Source organism: Lonchura striata, chromosome 6, assembly GCF_050655825.1.
Source record: "Lonchura striata isolate lonStrDom1 chromosome 6, ASM5065582v1, whole genome shotgun sequence".
NCBI lineage: Eukaryota > Metazoa > Chordata > Aves > Passeriformes > Estrildidae > Lonchura > Lonchura striata.
The window spans coordinates 38,558,834-38,577,158 of record NC_140708.1 but is presented as its reverse complement, the minus strand read 5'-3'; the positions used below and the strand labels follow the sequence as shown (position 1 = coordinate 38,577,158).

Genomic DNA, 18,325 nt, shown 5'->3' with positions numbered 1-18,325 from the left:
TTGCTGTGTCTGATAAGTCACTCAGGGGCTCAGGATTTATCTGAAAGTAAATTCCACCTGGGCACAACCTGCAAGGACTTGGAAACACGAGCTGTGGCACATGGAGATATTTCCATGGGCTTGGAGGATTCTTTCTCACCCCTGGAAGTGCAAAATCCTTGAGTGGGGTCAGCACCCAAACCCCTCCAAAATTCACTGCATTAATTGCAGATGAGAGAAAGATCACTCAAGCTGCAGGGTGGAGGCAGAAGACTTTTTATTTCTGTTCTGGAGCTGGACCCAGCCACCAGAAAACTTTCCAGCATCTCCAGAACATCTCACTCCCAGATGAATTTTCTGGTGAGAAAATGGTTTCATCAGTGAAACCAAAGGGGAAAAAAAGCCAAAGTTGTTTTCTTCCTCCCTACTACTGTTCCCTGGACAGCAGCCACAGCAGGAGAAACACCCACAGAGCACTGGAACTGTCAGAGCCCTTCCATGGCAGAAACTGCCTGGGCCAGGGGAAAAGCTCAGAAATTCAGGCAAAATCTCCTAACCCAGACTCCAACACACCAATGTTTGCACAGGCTGTCAAAGGAGTCGAAGCAAACCCTCCTTTGATTCAATTCCTTTGTTTTAGCCTTTAACTTGCAAATGATGCTTGGGAAAAATCTGATTTTTTTTTTTTCCTTAGTGTCCCAGTTACAGATATTTGCAACTGAACAAAAAAAACAAAAAAACCCACCCACATTTTCACAACAAAATTACCTGACCCATTTTCAGAAAGATTAGAAATACAGATTCCTAAGGCTGTTTTTGCTTCCTCAGTTATTCTGACAATATGCTGCAAAACTTCTGTCTGTATTTACAGAAGGAAAAAAAAAAAACTTATTTACAAATCAGTGTTTCTCAAGTCAGGAAAGGTTAGGATATGATTGGGACAGAAAACATTTAGAATTGTTTGGGTTGGGACCTCAAAGATCACCCAGTATTTATAAAGCAGATAATGAATTCATTCTGTCTGGATCCTAAAATCCCCATTCATGCTCCTTTCAGGCACAAGTGAAGGGTTTAGGGTTTTATTAGGAACATATGTTATCTTTCAGTGGAGAGCATTTACTGAGGAGTTCACATTCACCTCCCTCCTGCACTCCCCAGAGAACATTCTGATCACTTAATTAGTCCATCAGAACACTACAAATACAAAGCACAGCACAAGATGTTCCACTGGATTTGAAGGCTGAGCATCTGGAGGTTATTCAGAGCAACTTTTACCAACTCCTCTGGCTACTGGATTTTACCATCTGCCCAACAAATAATCCCAACATCATCTGGGTAATTGTCTGCAGAGGTACCACTGTCCATACCTCAGATTACAAAGGATAATCACTGACTGAATGCAGTTACTGATTATTTTTTTAACTTCTTTTTTTAATCACAGCTTTTGCTGATTAAGTACATGAGCAGAAATACCACAAGTTTGGCAGTTCTTGAAGAATTAAGCAAAAATAAATGAAATATGGTGAGATATTTGCATCACAAAGCATTGACAGACTGGGTTGGTGACAACTTTTTCACTCTCCAGGTGTGAAAGACAACAGAATCCCACACAATGGGCAGGACTGAAGGGAGCACTACAACGTGTTTTGTCTCTCAGGATTCAAAACACTGCTTCCAATGATGAGGAGTAAGATTTGATTTCTTATTTTTGATCAAAATGCAAGATCATAATTGTACAGACAAGTTATAACCTAAAACTTGTATTTACAGAAATTGCCTTTAAACCCAGCCAACCATCTGGGGAGAGAATACATCTGAATCACTAAAATATCCAACATATGCAACCTGCACTGCTTTTTGGGGCAATATTTCCTTCCCATCTTCCACTCTCTTGTGCTAAATAGCTCCTTTCTTTTATGAAACCTCCCCGTTCATCTCGTGCTACCAGCTGGATGCTGTGGAAGGAGAGGAACCAAGAGCTAAATGGTGCTTCTGAGCCAAATCCTTCAACATCACATTACAGCTGAGTGACTCGAGGGCACAGGCAGCTGCTGGTGCTCACAGGGTGACAACTGTTTGTGCCACAGAAGCAAGTGGAGTTTCAAATTCTATTTTCAAGGCAGGCAATACTTGCACTTTTGAATTGGCCTTAAAAAATTACAGCTTCATACCACTGTCAAATTGATGATAACATCAAGAGAGAGAGAGATGGATTCCACTTTACATATTCCACTTTAAAGATGCTGCCTCAACTTCAATCTTTATCTTGCTGTAACAGAAGTGTGGATATACAAATATTTCATCTACACCTCCAGGGGGAAAAAAGAATCCTCCAAGAATTCACTGACAGCTGATGCGTTTACACAGGGTGATCTGGATTCAGGCAGAAAAACTTGGGAATGCTGTTCACAAACCTGTTGCCATAATCAATTTTGGCAGTCACTTTCTTTTTCAGCTCCTTGAGCTCATCCTGGGGCAGGGTCCCAGAGAGGATTTGGGATCTCCACTCGATCAGGTCGTAAATCATGTGCCGGACACTGCGGAACATTTCCCTGTTGTCCTGCTGTTGTGGGGAGAAAAGGGGGAGAAATCAGGTTTGGAGGCTTGGGAATACACAGCGTAAATTGCAATTATCAATAGGAATTCAAAGGGTAAGTCTACAGCAGCCTGGAACAGGAGCCTAACTTCCTACAGCACAGAACATTGAATATTCAGAGCGCTGCACTCAGCTTAAGGAGCTAAATAGGTGTAAATGCTACCTTAACACATGGGTCATGCTGTTTTCAGGCATTCAAGGGGAAAATGTCCTTTTATTGATTCCCAGGGTAGCTTTGTTCAGTGACCCTCTTCACTGAGCAGAGCAGGACTGAAAATGGTGCATTTTAACAGCAAGAGTCTCAAGTTCTGCAACAGATGGAAGAATCCTTTCTCTCCCTGGTTAAACCTCCACAATGACACTTGAAAACCCTTTATTGTGCACATCAGTGCCATACAAGCCCACAGGTAACTTTTAAAAGACAGTGAAACACCAGGAAAGATCTAAACTTGATAGGAAGTTAAATACCTCAAGTAAAGCCTGAAACTGTGGATATTAAATACTGCCCACAGCATATACAAACTTTCCTTGGCAACACTCAGCTAAGCTAGGAATAATTAAATAATTACAATAAAATTATCCACTTAAAAAAAAAAAATAAGAAAAAACTGCAGAAGATGCAGGAAAAGAATACAATGACTCCAGGACTCTGGGAAAAGGATATCTAACTGTGAAACTTAAAGACTTCAGTCTGTTCAGATTATCCAAAAGCTAGCTTGATTATAGTGGGAGAACCTTCACAGAGAGAAAATACACATTATTAAAAGCTCTCTAATGTAGCAGAGAAAGACACAACAGGCACATATGGCTGGGAGCTAAACACAGACAAACCCAAATGGGGAAGAGGTTCCTGATTTTTGAAGCTGCAGGGAATCGTAAAGCAGAGAGATGGGGAAGCATTCCACATCCCCTGCTCTCTGCAAACAACAACTGAACACCCATTCAAGATTCAAACACAAATTACAAACTGAATCAAGGCATAAATGTGGCTGTTTAATGGGTTTTTGATATGCAAGATAGGGACAGCATGGAATACCCCTCAAACCTGCAGACTGCCCAGTCTGAAACCAGTTACCTCCAGTAAACCAAACCTCCCCCGATTGCCTGGTCTTGGATTCAGAATTATTAGCAAAGAACTAAAGTATTGTTTAACATGGAATCATAGAATGGAATGGTGTGGGAGAGACCTTAAAGCCAAGCCAGTCTCACCCAAAAATTCTGCTATCCCAGGCTGCTCCAAGCCCCAGTCCCACTTCCCACCCTGGAAGGGTCCAAGCCAAGCTGGAGCAGCCTGAGATGGTGGAAGATGTCCCAGACCATGGCAGGGGGTGGCACTGGGTGGGATTTAAGGTCCCTCAGAACCCAAACCATTCTGGGATTCCACAGCAGTGGAACCAAGGGCAAAGCTGTTCCCAGTGCCCTTCTGAGAGTCTGTTCCTCCTCCTTTATTTCTGCCTTTATTTCTACTCCTTCCCTGCTCCTCACCACACCAACCCCCTGCTACTCCAACTCCTTAAAGCTCTCTCTTTAATACATAATCTGTTTCTTTTCATAGAAGATATTATCCTTCATCTTCTATATTGCCACACTACATCATTTCCATTACACTCTTACTCCTAATCTTTATTTTCATGGGTGTGATTAAAAGCCACATTAGTCAGCACAAACCTCTTCATTACACTCAGTGTCTTCATTACACAGCTTGCACTTTTATGATACAAGATTTCAAACATATTTATGGGAAACAGAGACTGCATTAAATCCTGCTTTAAATAAAGGAATTTCATGTTCCCATTATCTTGTTACAGTGACCTTGCACAATGAGAACATCACAAGTGTGGGCCAGGTACCTTAAATCCCAAGCAGGCCTTGCTTTACATCTGAACTGTAAATAGAATAGAAATTTTAAATAGAAGCTTGAACTCTTCATCCTGTCTATGTGCACTTTCACCTCTGGTTTTGTATCTTCCCATCTGAGAGATTATCAATAATGATCACTGCAAATTTCTAAGAATGCATTTTTATGTGGTTGAAACATTAGCATATAAAAAAAACAAGTATGCAAATTAAGGTGTCAAAATTTGGGAACAACCAACTTTATGTAAAGGAATACTGAGAGGTTAAAGGCCTACATGGATCATTTTACAAAGTTTCCAGTTTACAGCCACAAATTCAACACTAAATACTCAATTATTACATAACAGAGACTGACAGCCTTAAGAAACAGCCTGAGGACCATTTCTTTAATAAAATTACAGGTTAAGTTACTCCAAATCTCTATAAACCTTTAAAAAATTAATAATAGGTTATATATTATATAAATATTGTACATGATATATATATGTTTTATATATATAACGTAAGACCTACACAAAAATGGATTGTAACTGCTCAACAAACTATTGCTAGATCAAGGTAACACTCTAAAAAAAAACTGATTCTGCACAAGAAAAAAGAGATTTGAGAAAACAGGCATGAGATTTGTGCTTCAACAAGCACAAAAAGCTGCTGAGACTTTTGCTTTAACAGAGATGATGCTACATGGATTTTCAGCACTGAAAGCAACCTTTAGAAACAACAACAGAAGGGAAAATTCATGAAGAGTTCCTTCATAAATAGCAGCTCCTTCCCATTTCTCCCTGGACCTTTCCCAGCACCACTTTTCCCATGGAACCCTCCCAGTGTGAGGTTTCCCTGAGCTGTCCTCACCACGTAGAGCTGTCTCCAGATGATGGACCATTCCCTCAGCGTGGTGGTGACCTCCTGGATCAGGGGCAGCTCGTTGGGAATCACAGTCTCATGTTGGCTGAAGAGGAAGGGTTAAAAAAAAAAGCCTGAATTAAGCAGCAGCTTCAGTGAGAATGAAGAACCACAGAATTCTTAAGGTTTGAAAGGAGCTTTAAGGTCATTGAGCATGACCAGCACCACCATGGTCAACACTAAGCCATGTCCCCAGCACCACATCCACACAATTCCTCAGCAATTGCAGGAATGGTGACACCACCACTGCACAGAGCAGCCTCTTCTGGGGAAATTTTTATGCTGTATCTAACCTAAATCACCTAATCTAGAATAATTCCTAAAAATGAACTGTTCATTTCCAAAGGGAACTGAATAGAACAGGGTTGGAATTAGCATCACTTGTGAATTTCTAAGCAAAAATAAGATATTGTCAGATATTGAAGCACTGGACACCTGCAAAGCCACACCACATGAACGGTATTTTGATGTGCTCAGATGATGGAAACATGGAATGGTTTGGAAGGGATCAAAGGTGATCTTCCACCGATGCCTTGTGAAGGCTGACCTGGAGCAGAGGCTGGGCAGAGTCACAGAATAAAGCAGGGATTTATTCCAGGATCTCCTCATGGATCCACCTTGGGCAGCACCAGAGCCCAGCCAGGGCTGCACCCAAATGACCCAAAATGGTCCCAAAATGCACGAGCGCTCCCGGGGCTCTCCCTGGGATCAGTTCTGCTCCATTGGCACCTTGGAGCTCATTGTCCCATTCCAGCTCCAGCCCAGGCAGTCCCACCCTGCTTGTTTTTCTCTCTCCAGCCCACGCTGTTTGTGCTCCTGGGCTGAGGTTTGGATCATTTGTCCTTGGTGCCCAGCTGGAGCAGGAATTGTTTTGTGTCCCTGCTCTGTGCAGAGCTCAGCATCCCCTGATATAAATCCCAGACCCTCACACTAAAGCAGCACAGAATGTGAAAAATAGAAAAGCTGAACCTGAGGCATCATTTCCCCTCTGCCATGGCAAGGACACCTCCCACTGTCCCAGCTGCTCCAGCCCCAGTGTCCAGCCTGGCCTTGGGCACTGCCAGGGATCCAGGGGCAGCCACAGCTGCTCTGGGCACCTGTGCCAGGGCTGCCCACCCTTTCCCAATATCCCATCCATCCCTGCCCTCCTTCAATTTAAGGCCATCCCCTCTCATCCTATCCCTCCACACCCTTGAGAATTTTTCCCACCCTCTCCTCATTTGTCCACTCCCAAGGATATCAATCCACACCTCACTACAACATTCATTACTGATTTATTTTACAACAAACAACCAAGGTAAAACCAGATGAGCACAACCTGCAATGCCACCACACTGCTCTTTGATTCTTTTTCCCAAACTATTGGTCTCGCAATGAAAAATTAAGACTCAATTCCTTACCACAAAGTTTCTGTATGATTTGTTTTAAAATGAGGTGCCATGGAGGTAAAAAACACCAGCCAGATCTTTGAATATTGCAGAAGTAGGGTACTTAAAGGCAGTTTTGCAATCAGCAAGGAAGATGTCATTATGCAGTAATCTCATGATTAGTAGTTTGATCATTTACATATTTAACAGAGTATAAAAATAAATCAGGCACAAAGGAATAAAACATTTTAATCCTGTTTCACTCCATTTCATACCTGGACCATGATTTATTAATTTCACTCCACCTCCTTTTTCCTCTGGATTTGGTTGGGGTTTTTTTCCTTGTTTTTAACTCAACTTTTATAGTCGTGTTAGAGATTTCTGCCTGCGTGTCCAGCAAAGCTGATTTGATACAAAAGGATCTGAAGAGCTGCTGAACAACAAATACAGCCCAAACTACTGCACACACCAGGGAAAGGAACAGGAAAAAAACCAAAAACAAAACAAAATAACTTCTCAGTCTGGAAAGAAGTGTTAGTTACCTGGCAATGCACTGAAACGATGTGGAGAAAACAGGAAAAAGGAGTTTTGTTCTTTTCAAACCCAACTTACCCCTTGCCTTCAACGATTGCTTCCTTAAGATGGATATAGGAGGCAGGGAATATGCCCTTGGAGAGGGAGGGAGAAGAAAAATGTGTTATTTAACCAGCTGCATAAAACATATTGTGTTTATTACTGAAAATATGCCAAAACACTGCAGGGTGTGTCGAGCCATTCACATCCTCAAGCATCAGAAGAGTTGTGTTTGGGACTTTTCTAACATATATTGAATTTCTGCATTCCTTCTCCTTTCAAGATGCTATTGCAACCTTACAGCTTCTCTGAAAAAATATTCTAAATACATCAGGATGTCAGAAATAGAACCTTTCTTTAAAAAAAAAATCCAAGCCAAGCTGATACAGCAAATCCCACCATCTCACCCTTCAAGGCAGGAGTTCAGTTTTCTGATCATCTGGGAATGCAATAAAAAAAATTCTTGGGAAGCCACTGGGGGAAATAGAGCATGGGCATGTGACTTTTTACCCCAGTTTACAAAATATTTTAAAATCACTAAATTTAGAAGCAGTCAGACAAATGCAGCAACACATGGAATTAATTTAAGGCAAAAAAAAATGTCTAATTGCTTCTCAGACTGTAAAAAGCACATTCATGAAATATGGTTTGTAAAAAATTCAATGTGTTCAAACACACACAAAAAAAAAAAAAAAAAAAAAAGGCAAAGTACAAAAATAGACTAAAAACCCAGGCCTGGTAAGGAAATGGGTGGGATGAACCACTCAACTCTGTACTTTTAGACATGCAAACAACTAAAAACACACCTCTGGAGGCAAACATAGCATTTGCAGTGTTTCAGTGAAAAAAGCAGCAAACCCTGAAGTTTAATTTTGTTTAATTATTACTGTGAAGTAAAAGGCTCAAAAAATAAAACACGATGCTCCAGCCAGCATTCGTGTGGTTTCCTCTCTTTTCATTTCAGAAGAGCTGCTGTAAGTGCAGCCCTTGGTGCACACTGGAATTCCAGTGCAGGAGGAGCCTCCTCCTCTCTCCAAGGGGAGCAACCAAAAATTCTCAAGGTCAGGGAGCTGCATTTCACCAGGAATTCCATCTCCAACAGAAGCAGTGTCAGCCTCTGAACAGACCAAGGAGAACAACAAGGTCTCAACTTTTTACTGAGGAAAAAACTGGTGCAGCAGTTACTGCACAAAAAAAAAAAGATTATGTATAGAAAGATTTAGTGACTGATGTACCTTTAAAGTGCAAAAACTGGGATCACAGAAATATAAAAGAGCCTGGCTTGGAAGGGACCTTAAAGCTCATCCAGCTCCACTCCTGCCATGGCAGGGACACCTCCCACTGTCCCAGCTGCTCCAGCCCCAGTGTCCAACCTGGCCTTGGGCACTGCCAGGGATCCAGGGCAGCCACAGCCGCTCTGGGAATTCCATCCCAGCCCCTCCTCATCCTCACAGAGAAGAATTCATCCCAATATCCCACCTAAATCTCCCCTCTTCCAGCTTAAAGCCATTCCCCCTTGTCCTGTCCCTCCATCCCTTGTTTCTCCATCTTTCCTGGAGCTCCTTCAAGCACTGGAAGGCCACAGTGAGGTCACCTCAAAGTTTCCCTTCTCCAGGCTGAACAATCCCAGCTCTCCAAGCTTTTTCTCCTCCATCCTCTGATCATCCTGGTGCCTGCCCTGGACTCTCTGCAGCAGCTCCATGTCCTTCCTTTGGAGCCCAGAGCTGGATATGCCTCTTATCTTTTAGGCCTTGCTAAAACTTTTTATTAACTTGAAAAATTCCCACTGACCAGAGGCTGAGGACACAGAGCAACAGGGACCAGTGCACACCTGGGATCCAGCTCCATCAAACTCACACATCCAGTGCCAAAATCCATCTTATTGCAAGAGAAAAATGAGGACTCACTCTGGCAACACTCACCTTCTTGGATTTCTTCCGTAGTGTATAACCCCTGTACCAACCTAGGAGAGAAAAAAGGGGAAAAGCATTAAAAAGCTCATTTATGGCACCTCCCAGCTGCTCTTCCCCTGCTCAGCAGCACCCTGAGGTGGTTTCTGATCATGCTTCAGCCCTGCACATCCCACCTGAATTTCAATTTTCCATAGGCTTAATACCCTGGATAAAACAAGTCATCCTGAAAGGTGCAAAATCAGAGTGATAATGGAGAGAAGCACATGATTGAGATGGTGGTTCACATGATGTGTTTAATTGCTGATTCACCAACACAAACAAAACCAACTTATGAGCGTTAACTTGACAAAAACTTACTGAGCAGCTACTTCCAATTTCAAAACCCACCTCAATTCCACAAATCCAAGTTTTCAGCTGTTGGCCATCTCACCAAGAAATAGGAATACTGGGGAATTTAGGGGTAACATATCAAAAAAAGCAAGGAGCCCTTTTGGAAAGTTGAGCCTGGATGCAACATCCACCCCTCCAGCCTGGCAAAGAAGGGTTTGTACACCAAAGCATCCCTGTCAAGGGGAGGATGGGGAGATCACAAAGCAGATGTGGAATAAAAACTGCACTCCCAGTCCTGAGAACAGGGAGAAAACTTCCATGAAGCCAACACATGCTGATAAATCAATTACACACAAAGCCAGAAATCCAAATTAAAGGCTCAAGCACAAGGGATTCATCACCTTCTCCCTGCAGCACTTGGGGCTGGCTTAGTGCCACCTCAAAAATGTCAAATTTGTAACCACCACACTTCACCTCCCAACAGAGGCTGCCACAGCCTCACATCCCACGTTCCCACTGCTTCCCAAGAACACCAAACTGCTGTTTGGTGCACTCCCAGTCTTGGCCAGGTGCAAAGGAGGCAAAGAATCTCTGCCTGTGTTCCCTCCATTGCCTGAAACCCGTGCACAGCTTCCAATCCTAATAAAAAAACTGAATTCCCACAGTTTGAGATGAATAAAGCAACACTTTGAAGTCCTGGAGTTTAAACTGCTGAACAACAGAACTCTGATCAGATGCACTGCAGAAACTAAAGAACAAACCATCATTATTTCTTCTCCCAGCCCACCTCCTGAGCTGCCTCAGGACATTCTGTGGAATAAAAGCCCCGTGGCAAAGACAGCTCCCCACGGATGAACCTCTGCTTCCTCAAGTTTTGCAGCCAGAGCTCTCAGGATCATGGAGAAGAGAGCAGCCAAAACCTGCCTTGGAGAACTGGCTGCACTGCTGCTCCTTGCAGAGCTGCTGGTGTGGCCAGGCAGGTCCCACCAGGTCCCTGCCTGCAGCTGCTGCTGGTGTCCAGCTGGAGCTGTGCAGGGAGCCCAGGCTGCACCTGCAGCTCCCACTGTGCAGTCTGGGACACCTCACACAGGGGCAGCGGCACTGAAATGGTGAAGCCACCTCTGAACAGCTCCCCAAAAAAACATGGGAGAGCTGGAGGTGCTCACCTGGAGAGGAGAAGCTCCAGGGAGAGCTCAGAGCCCTTCCAGGTTGCTCCTGAAAGGGCTCCAGGAGAGCTGGAGAGGGACTGGGAACAAAGGATGGAGGGACAGGACACAGGGAATGGCTCCTAATGCCAGAGGGCAGGGATGGATGGGATTTTGGGCAGGAATTCTTTTCTGGAGAAGAGATGGGATGGAATTCCCAGAGCAGCTGTGGCTGCCCCTGGATCCCTGGCAGTGCCCAAGGCCAGGTTGGACATTGGGCTGGAGCACCTGGGACAGTGGGAGGTGGCCCTGCCTTGGCACTGGATGGAATTTAAGGTCCTTCCCAGCCCAAACCATTGGGGGATTGCAGGAATTCTTTCCCTGGGAAGGAAGCGATGCCCTGGCACAATTTGTGCCCTTCTCCTCCCTGGACCTGTTCAAGACCAGACCTTGCCCTTAAGAACCCTGGGACCAAAGAGCTGGAGATGTGCATCCAAGGAAATGATCAATTAAGAATACATCGATAAAATATTTATGTCTGTCAAAGCTGCAAAAGACACTCAAGAATTTGCTGTGGTTACTCTCAAACAATGCATCCATTTTGATGAAGTTAAACTGCATTCACAAACAAACAAAAAAAAACTCACAACAAAAACTAAACTTTCCCATAATATCAAGAATAACTTCTGTGCAAATCCCTATTTGGGAAGCCAAACTTCCTTCTCACAGCAGCATCAGAAATTAATTGATGCCTCAACAGTTAATCTTGGTTTTGAGGTTGATTTTCTGTTACATTTCCCAGCAATTCCCCTTAATCAGCCACATTTATTGATCATATGGTTCCATTTGCCCTTTCCATCAAATAATGTAAAGAAACAGAATTAAGACAATAAAGATTTAGAAAGTACTAATTCAGAATGTGGGAAATTACATGGGTTTTAGGTCACCTGCTACAAAATGTAATCCTCCTCTCCTGCAGAGCAGGATACTTGGGAATTCCTATGGCTTTCCTGTTTGGTTTTTACCTCTAAGATTCAGATAAGAAGGAGCTTTCTAACTGAAAAATAAACTAAAATACTTCCTAAAAGAAAAAAAATATTTTCAACATTAATTAGTCTAGAAATCAGCTTCATCTTTACTTTGGTTCCTGGAAGAACACAAATTTAGTATTTAATAATGAAATGTGTACATTCATTTCCAATCCCCTCACTCCCATAAAAAAGGGTGCTTTCACCAAGACTGAAAATTTACAGGGTCCACATACTGAATTCTTTCTTCACAATTTTTCTGCATTTTAGAGAAAAATAAAGATTCCACCATTAGAATTTAAAATGTCAAAACTTCAATAATAAACACCAATTCCAAAATAAGTTCTACTCATGGGCAAAAAAGTAGATTATTATTATTATTTTAAACACAGGGGTAAAGTGCAACTCAGAAATTAATCCCAGCACATGGCAGCAACAGATATCCTACATCTGTCCTAAAATCAGACCTTGCAGGTCATGGATGTGAGACTGAGCCCTCCCAAATCCTCATCTGTCTTCTACAGAGACCCCAGCTGAGCAAGGATTTCCCATGAGTTTTTCTTGGCAATGCAGATTCAGAGGAGGAAAAACCCCAAAAAAACCAAACTTCTACCACTTCAAAGTGCACAGACACACACCAGTCTTCAAAACTACTCTCAACTTTGGAATTGCAGAAATTAATTTAAAATAATATCAAATCTACAGCAGGATGGGAGGAGCAGATGTGGACTCTAGCAGGTATCCATGAAAAAAAATCAACTGCTTTTCCAACAGGGAAAAGGGGTAGGAAAGGCAAAAATCCTCAGCAAAAAGGCTTTACTGACTCTTCCAACAACTTTTCTGTCCCAGGATTATTTAATTAGAGAGTTGTCCTTTGGATGGGCCGATTCCCACCTCAGCCTGGAAATTTGTAGGGTACAAAACTTCCCAAGGGGACAATCCACACCAATTTTATCCAGGGCAAGCAGGAGATCAAACAACTCAAATAATCCCCTAATTTTGGCAGCTCTCAACAGGGAAGAGTTACAGCATCACTTCCATGTCTGTCTTAGGTTTGGCTGCTGTGGTTTGGTGATGGTTTTGTAAGAATAGTAATGTTGGGAGTTCTCAAACATCTCAAGAGAGATGTTTGTTGTAGTTTAGGAGAGTTTTTTGAGATTTGAGTGTTAGAAATTTAGAGAAACAATGTTACCATTTTTCTTAACGTAAAGGAAGTTCATTATTTGTAATAATTGAAACAGGTTTAGATAATTGTGGTCTGTTGTGTTCAATATATTCTGTTGAAGTATTGAAGACATTAAGAGCTTTTGTAAACTTGTTAACCCTTTGTTTTTGCTTGATTTGTAAAGATTTTTTTTAAGTTTTCCCATCTCAGGTCGGGAATGAGCAATCAGTGCTTGGGAGAACAGGAATTTGCATTTCTTTTGCCATGAACTCATCCCATGTGCTCCAACCCTGAGAGGGTGAAGGTTGTGAAGGTTTTCCTCTATTTCCACCCAGGGGAAAGTGGCTCATCCCCACTGTCCCATTTATTTGGGAACAGTCAGCCTGAATTAGGGTTTCAGCATCTGACAGGATTTCAGCCTGATTTAATAGGGTTTCAGTATCTGACAGAGTTTCACATTCCCTGCTCAGTTTCTCCCACATTCATTAAATAAATCTATTTATACATAAAAGTACAAAGCTGTGCAATATTTGAATCACTCCATTTGCATTTAAAATCTTTGCTTTATTAGGGGTTTATTAAAGCAACATCTGATAGTGGAAGGATTGCTTTGCTCAGAGTTAAACTTGGCATTGCAGCAGCAAACTGAGCTCCAAGAAAAGGCCAGCCCAGGAATAATGAGAACATTCAAAAATTCCACTTCAAGTGATGACCAACTCTTGTGGAAATAGCATTGCTTGTTTCAGTAAATATAATATTTTAAAAAATCCAATTAAGCCAATAACTAAAATAAATTTATCACCCTGATCTACCAAAAGATCAATGTCTAGGGAAGCAAATTAAATCAATATATTAAAGTAAATCATTTATCTTGCTTCCATAAGACAAACAATGTTGCACGATTTTAAACACACAGTTTAGTTCTGTGTTCCCCACACCTCTCCAAACTGCAGCACAACATAAAATTCCAACTCAAGGATATAATGAATGTTTTATTTTTCTTGGATTAAGAGCTGAAAATGTTGTGACAATTTCCACATCGTGTTGGTTATCAAACCCTGCATTGAAATTCTCTTGTTCAAGGATGGGGGGGGAAATATTTTGGTACAGGTGATGTTTGTAGAGCTTCACATCAAAAGAGGCACCTGGAAAAGGCTGAAATCAGTGCACAGCACTAACACAGGCACCCACCTCAGAAGAGACACATAAATAATTCAAGACCTAGGTGACTTTCAAATTCAGATTAAACTTCTTGTAGCAGCAGGTTCTTTTGCATCACCCAAGGGTACCCAAAAAGCTTCTCTCATTTCTCTAACGTGGGGGAGATGCTACAACTGATCCACACAAACCCAACTGTGGGAAAATTCTCCTCCCTCAGAAAACCAAAGCTTATTCACCAGCTCACCAATCCACTTGCTTCAGCTTCCAACTCAAGAGGGTGACAAACAAGAAAGGAATGCAATTCTCCAAAAAAATCCTGCTTTTCAATTTAGTTTTTGCCATCTTACCCTCATAGGTTTCCAGGATGTGCACGGTGTCCCCAATCTGTAAGGAGAGTTCATCTGGTCCCCTGGCATCGTAGTTGTAGAGAGCTGGACAGAGTTGGAAAACTGCTGTTAGCACAGGCAGACAACAATTCCAGCTGTTTCATCACATCACTGCTTTTATTACTCATTACTGCCATTCTGAATCTTTTTGTAAAAAAAAAATTGCATTCTATAAAAATTCGACCAATTCTTAATTCCATTTATAATTCCCTTTGGAACAAACCCCCCATCAACAATTTCACTTTCTAAAGCTGTCCCTCACTGCGTTTAAAATGTTTTGCTTCTTCATGGCAATACACTCAATTTTTGTTGTATTTGCCAGCTTTCCACAGCACTTTGTGTCAATTTTAAGCAGTTCTACAAAGAGCTGCTCTGTCTTCCCCTGTCAGCTCAACACACAGAAAACTTACAAAGTGTCTTTAAAAAACTCAAATTGTCACATCAACATTAAAGGATGATTTCTCAATCATTTCATTCATTTACTGCATGCATAGGAGTTGTAAAATATGATTTTAGAAATTCTGAGAGCCATAATCCATTGGATCACACACAGATCAATCCATAATCTATTGGCTCACCCATAGATCAATCCATAATCTATTGGCTCACCCATAGATCAATCCATAATCCATTGGCTCACCAATAAATAATCCATTGGATCACCAATAAATAATCCATTGGATCACCAATAAATAATCAATAACCCACTGGCCCACCAATAAATAAATCCATTGGATCACCCATAAATCAATCCATAACCCACTGGCCACCAATTAATAATCCATAACATATTGGCTCACCAATAAATCAATCCATAACCCATTGGCTCACCAATAAATAATCCATAACCCATTGGATCATCAATAAATAATCTATAATCCATCGGCCCACCAATAAATCAATCCACCCAGGCTGGCTGGGTCCTTTTCTCTGAAGAACTCCTCTGGCTTGAAAGACTTTAGAGTTAAGAGGTAAATAAATAAATCCAAGTGCACAAGTGGAAAAAAAACCATGGAAAAGCAGTTTGGAAAACAGTGTATAAGGTGGAAGATTATTAATGGAATAAAAACACACTACAAGGTAAAAGGAATAAAGGTCAGGTGCACTGCAGAGACCATTACCACCAGGATTTAAATGAAGGTTTTAGAAAGTAACAGTTTCTACTGACATCAAAACAAGCCAAGCTATTTGTGTTTTAATGTTTTCTTTAATTTTGTCATTATTAGAGACAGATAAACTCTCCCTCCCAGGTATCTGGCACAGGGTATCTGAGAGCCATAAATGTTACCCTGCAGGAGAAGGGGCTCTGAAAAACACCTTAACAAAAATGAGCATTTTAAACTGCTCTGAGCAGAGGGATGATCACAGTGCTGAACACAGAGCAGTGGGAGAGTCTGCTTGGAAACACTCCCCAGAAATATTCTCATTTCAGCTTTTGTGCATAGCGGGGAAAACAAAGTTACACAGCCCTAACTCCTCCAAACTTGTACAATACAAAAAAAAAAAAAAACCCAACACCAATCCTTGGGATGTTTACTGAGATCCCTTCAATGCTCACAGCTCAGCCAAGGGGCCCCTGGGATGTTCACACATCCAGAAATGAATCCAGGGACAGTCTCCCACCTCCAGGACCCTGACAAGCAACTTCACTGACTCACACCAGACATGCCAGCCAGGAAAAAAATCTGCATTATAACAGATTAAAAACCGGTCCTCTACTCAATTCACACTTCAGCTGAGCATTTCTCCAGCATTTAAGTGGGGTAACGCTCAGGATCAAAGGCAGCAATGAATAAAAGGCACTAAAATTTATGCCCAAGAGTGCTAAAACTGGAGTCTGTCACAACAAGGAAGGTCAGGCAGCAGGAGCTGCAGTGGAATGACCAATTCTTGTGACAGAAGATGACAAACAGCCATCAAATGGTAATTACTGCCCACGCCAGCTCCCACTGACCTCAACTGACTGAGGAGCCAGGGAGGGGTGATTTATCTGTAAAAAAATATGTGTGAAAAATATGCCTGCAAGAGAAAATAAATCACATTTCTGGCTTCCAACAGCATTGACAGATCGGGAAGCAAACAAACCAAAATAACTATAAAGTGCATTCCACCCCTGTGATTACAAAGCAAGGCTTGGACTGCACCACAAACTCCCCTGCAAGGAGCAGGTAACTCCTTCTCACTGGAAGGTTTTTTATGCACAGTGGCATCAAAAGGTGTTGTGATAGAAGATGTTTGATTGGAGCAAATGACAAGGCTTTAATTAAAGGAAAAGACAAAGTTTGGAGGAGTAAAGCATGAAACTGGTATGTTTCCATTTTGTCTTATCAACTGTATCCTGAGCTGTCATTTAAAATATTTAAAAATCTGAGGTATAGCTTTCTATTTTTTAAGTTTTTTTTTTTTAACTGAAGTATGTTTTGGTTAATTTAAAAAATCCAACATCCACACGAGAATCCCAAAGTGCCAAAAGCACAGGATTAAGTGTGGGCACAGAGAGAGGTATTTTTTCAGCTCTAAGAGTTGATAAAGAAATGAGCAATGAACAGGGCATTACAGTAATTGCACCAAACCCCCATTTCCCATTCAAGAACACAAAACAAACACCTCTGTGAGCTGCACTCATTAATCTGCACACAGCAGAAAAATGAGGGGGCCAGCACTAGAAGAATCAGTGGTGGAAACAAAAACAAAAAGCAAACAAAGGTAGCATCAATTTATACTGATAAAGCTTTTTACAAAAGGTGAGATATCTTAAGATAGCATAAAGATGTTCCAGAGTAATATTCCCTGGTATTACTTTGCTTTAAAGGCTGTATTAATCATTCTGAACTCCTGAATGAACCCAAACTCCATTTAACACATTACCTGCTTTATTTCACAGGACCTTTAAAAAAGAAAAAAAAAATCCCTAAATCCTAACTATGCTTTTTCAATAAAAGCAGACAAATTGCAGAGGTGAAAGCAAAGTCTTTTGTAAATTCCCTGGTACTAAAAGACACCTGAAGGTTTTCCTATTTTTTCTAAAATGAAAGCAGATGATTTAAGTATTCAGAGAGATTGCTCAGTCCTCTGCTACTCACCCAGAGGAGTTTCACATTTCTACACCTGAGGCTAATTGAGAAGCAAAAGGGAAAAAGCAGTGTTTAAGTCGAGTTGTACCTGAGAACTGTTAAAGACAATTATTTCATGTGTACATTAACCAAGGGTAGATCCTCTCACCTTCACCTTGGGTTTTGTTATTCCTGGTCTCACCAAGCTTGATTCAGAGTTCTTTCTTAATATTTTAATTATTCTGTTACCCAAACATTCCCAAAAAAAATAATTTCCTGAAGAGAGGAGAAGCCTGGAGAAATTCTCAGATCTGAAGTTACCACCAAGCTAAACGAGAAAATCCAGCTCGAGGTTCCTCCTGCCCAGTGATGCTCTAATCTTATTGATTAAATCATGAATGTGACTTTTATCACAGGATTAGCCCAAATCCCACAACTTCAAGTAGATAGACAGGATTTATCACCACTTTCCCTTACAAAGGTGAGGCAGTTCCTTTCACTCCTCCTCTCTGGGAGCAGCAAATTCCTGGAACACGCAATGGCTCAGCTGCAAACTCCTCCATCACTGCACAGGGCATCTGTTGAGGGTGAGAGCATCCTAAAGCAGCCTCTGGGACCCCTGAGGCTGAAATCTGAAATCCCTGCAATGCCAGCCTGCCTCCCCTCTTCCACAGTGAGGACACAAAGAGTGAAGGGCCACCAAGCTCTTCTAAGCACCAGCAGACACCTCAGGTTTCACACCAGAGCAATGTGCTCTGCATCACATTTGGTGTCTCGTCACTCACCACCCAAGGAGAATTCATTAATAAGCTGAAAAAACTTCAGAAATCCAGAACAATCACAAAGTTGGGGCCTGGTGCCTTCCCAAA

The 18,325-nt window shown here is 41.7% G+C and overlaps 1 protein-coding gene across 2 annotated transcripts in view; it reads right to left on the bottom strand.

The window, feature by feature from the left end:
• The window catches only part of DOCK1 (dedicator of cytokinesis 1), a 268,915-nt gene that overhangs the window by 234,576 nt on the left and 16,014 nt on the right, over positions 1-18,325 (bottom strand). For both annotated transcript variants that reach the window (XM_077784742.2, XM_077784744.2), the window contains exons 2-6: positions 14,365-14,448; positions 9,198-9,238; positions 7,315-7,370; positions 5,285-5,381; positions 2,394-2,542 (exon numbers count right to left, since the gene is read on the bottom strand). In XM_077784742.2, the coding sequence (XP_077640868.2) occupies positions 2,394-2,542; positions 5,285-5,381; positions 7,315-7,370; positions 9,198-9,238; positions 14,365-14,448 (427 nt within the window). The remainder of the gene's footprint in view (positions 1-2,393; positions 2,543-5,284; positions 5,382-7,314; positions 7,371-9,197; positions 9,239-14,364; positions 14,449-18,325) is intronic.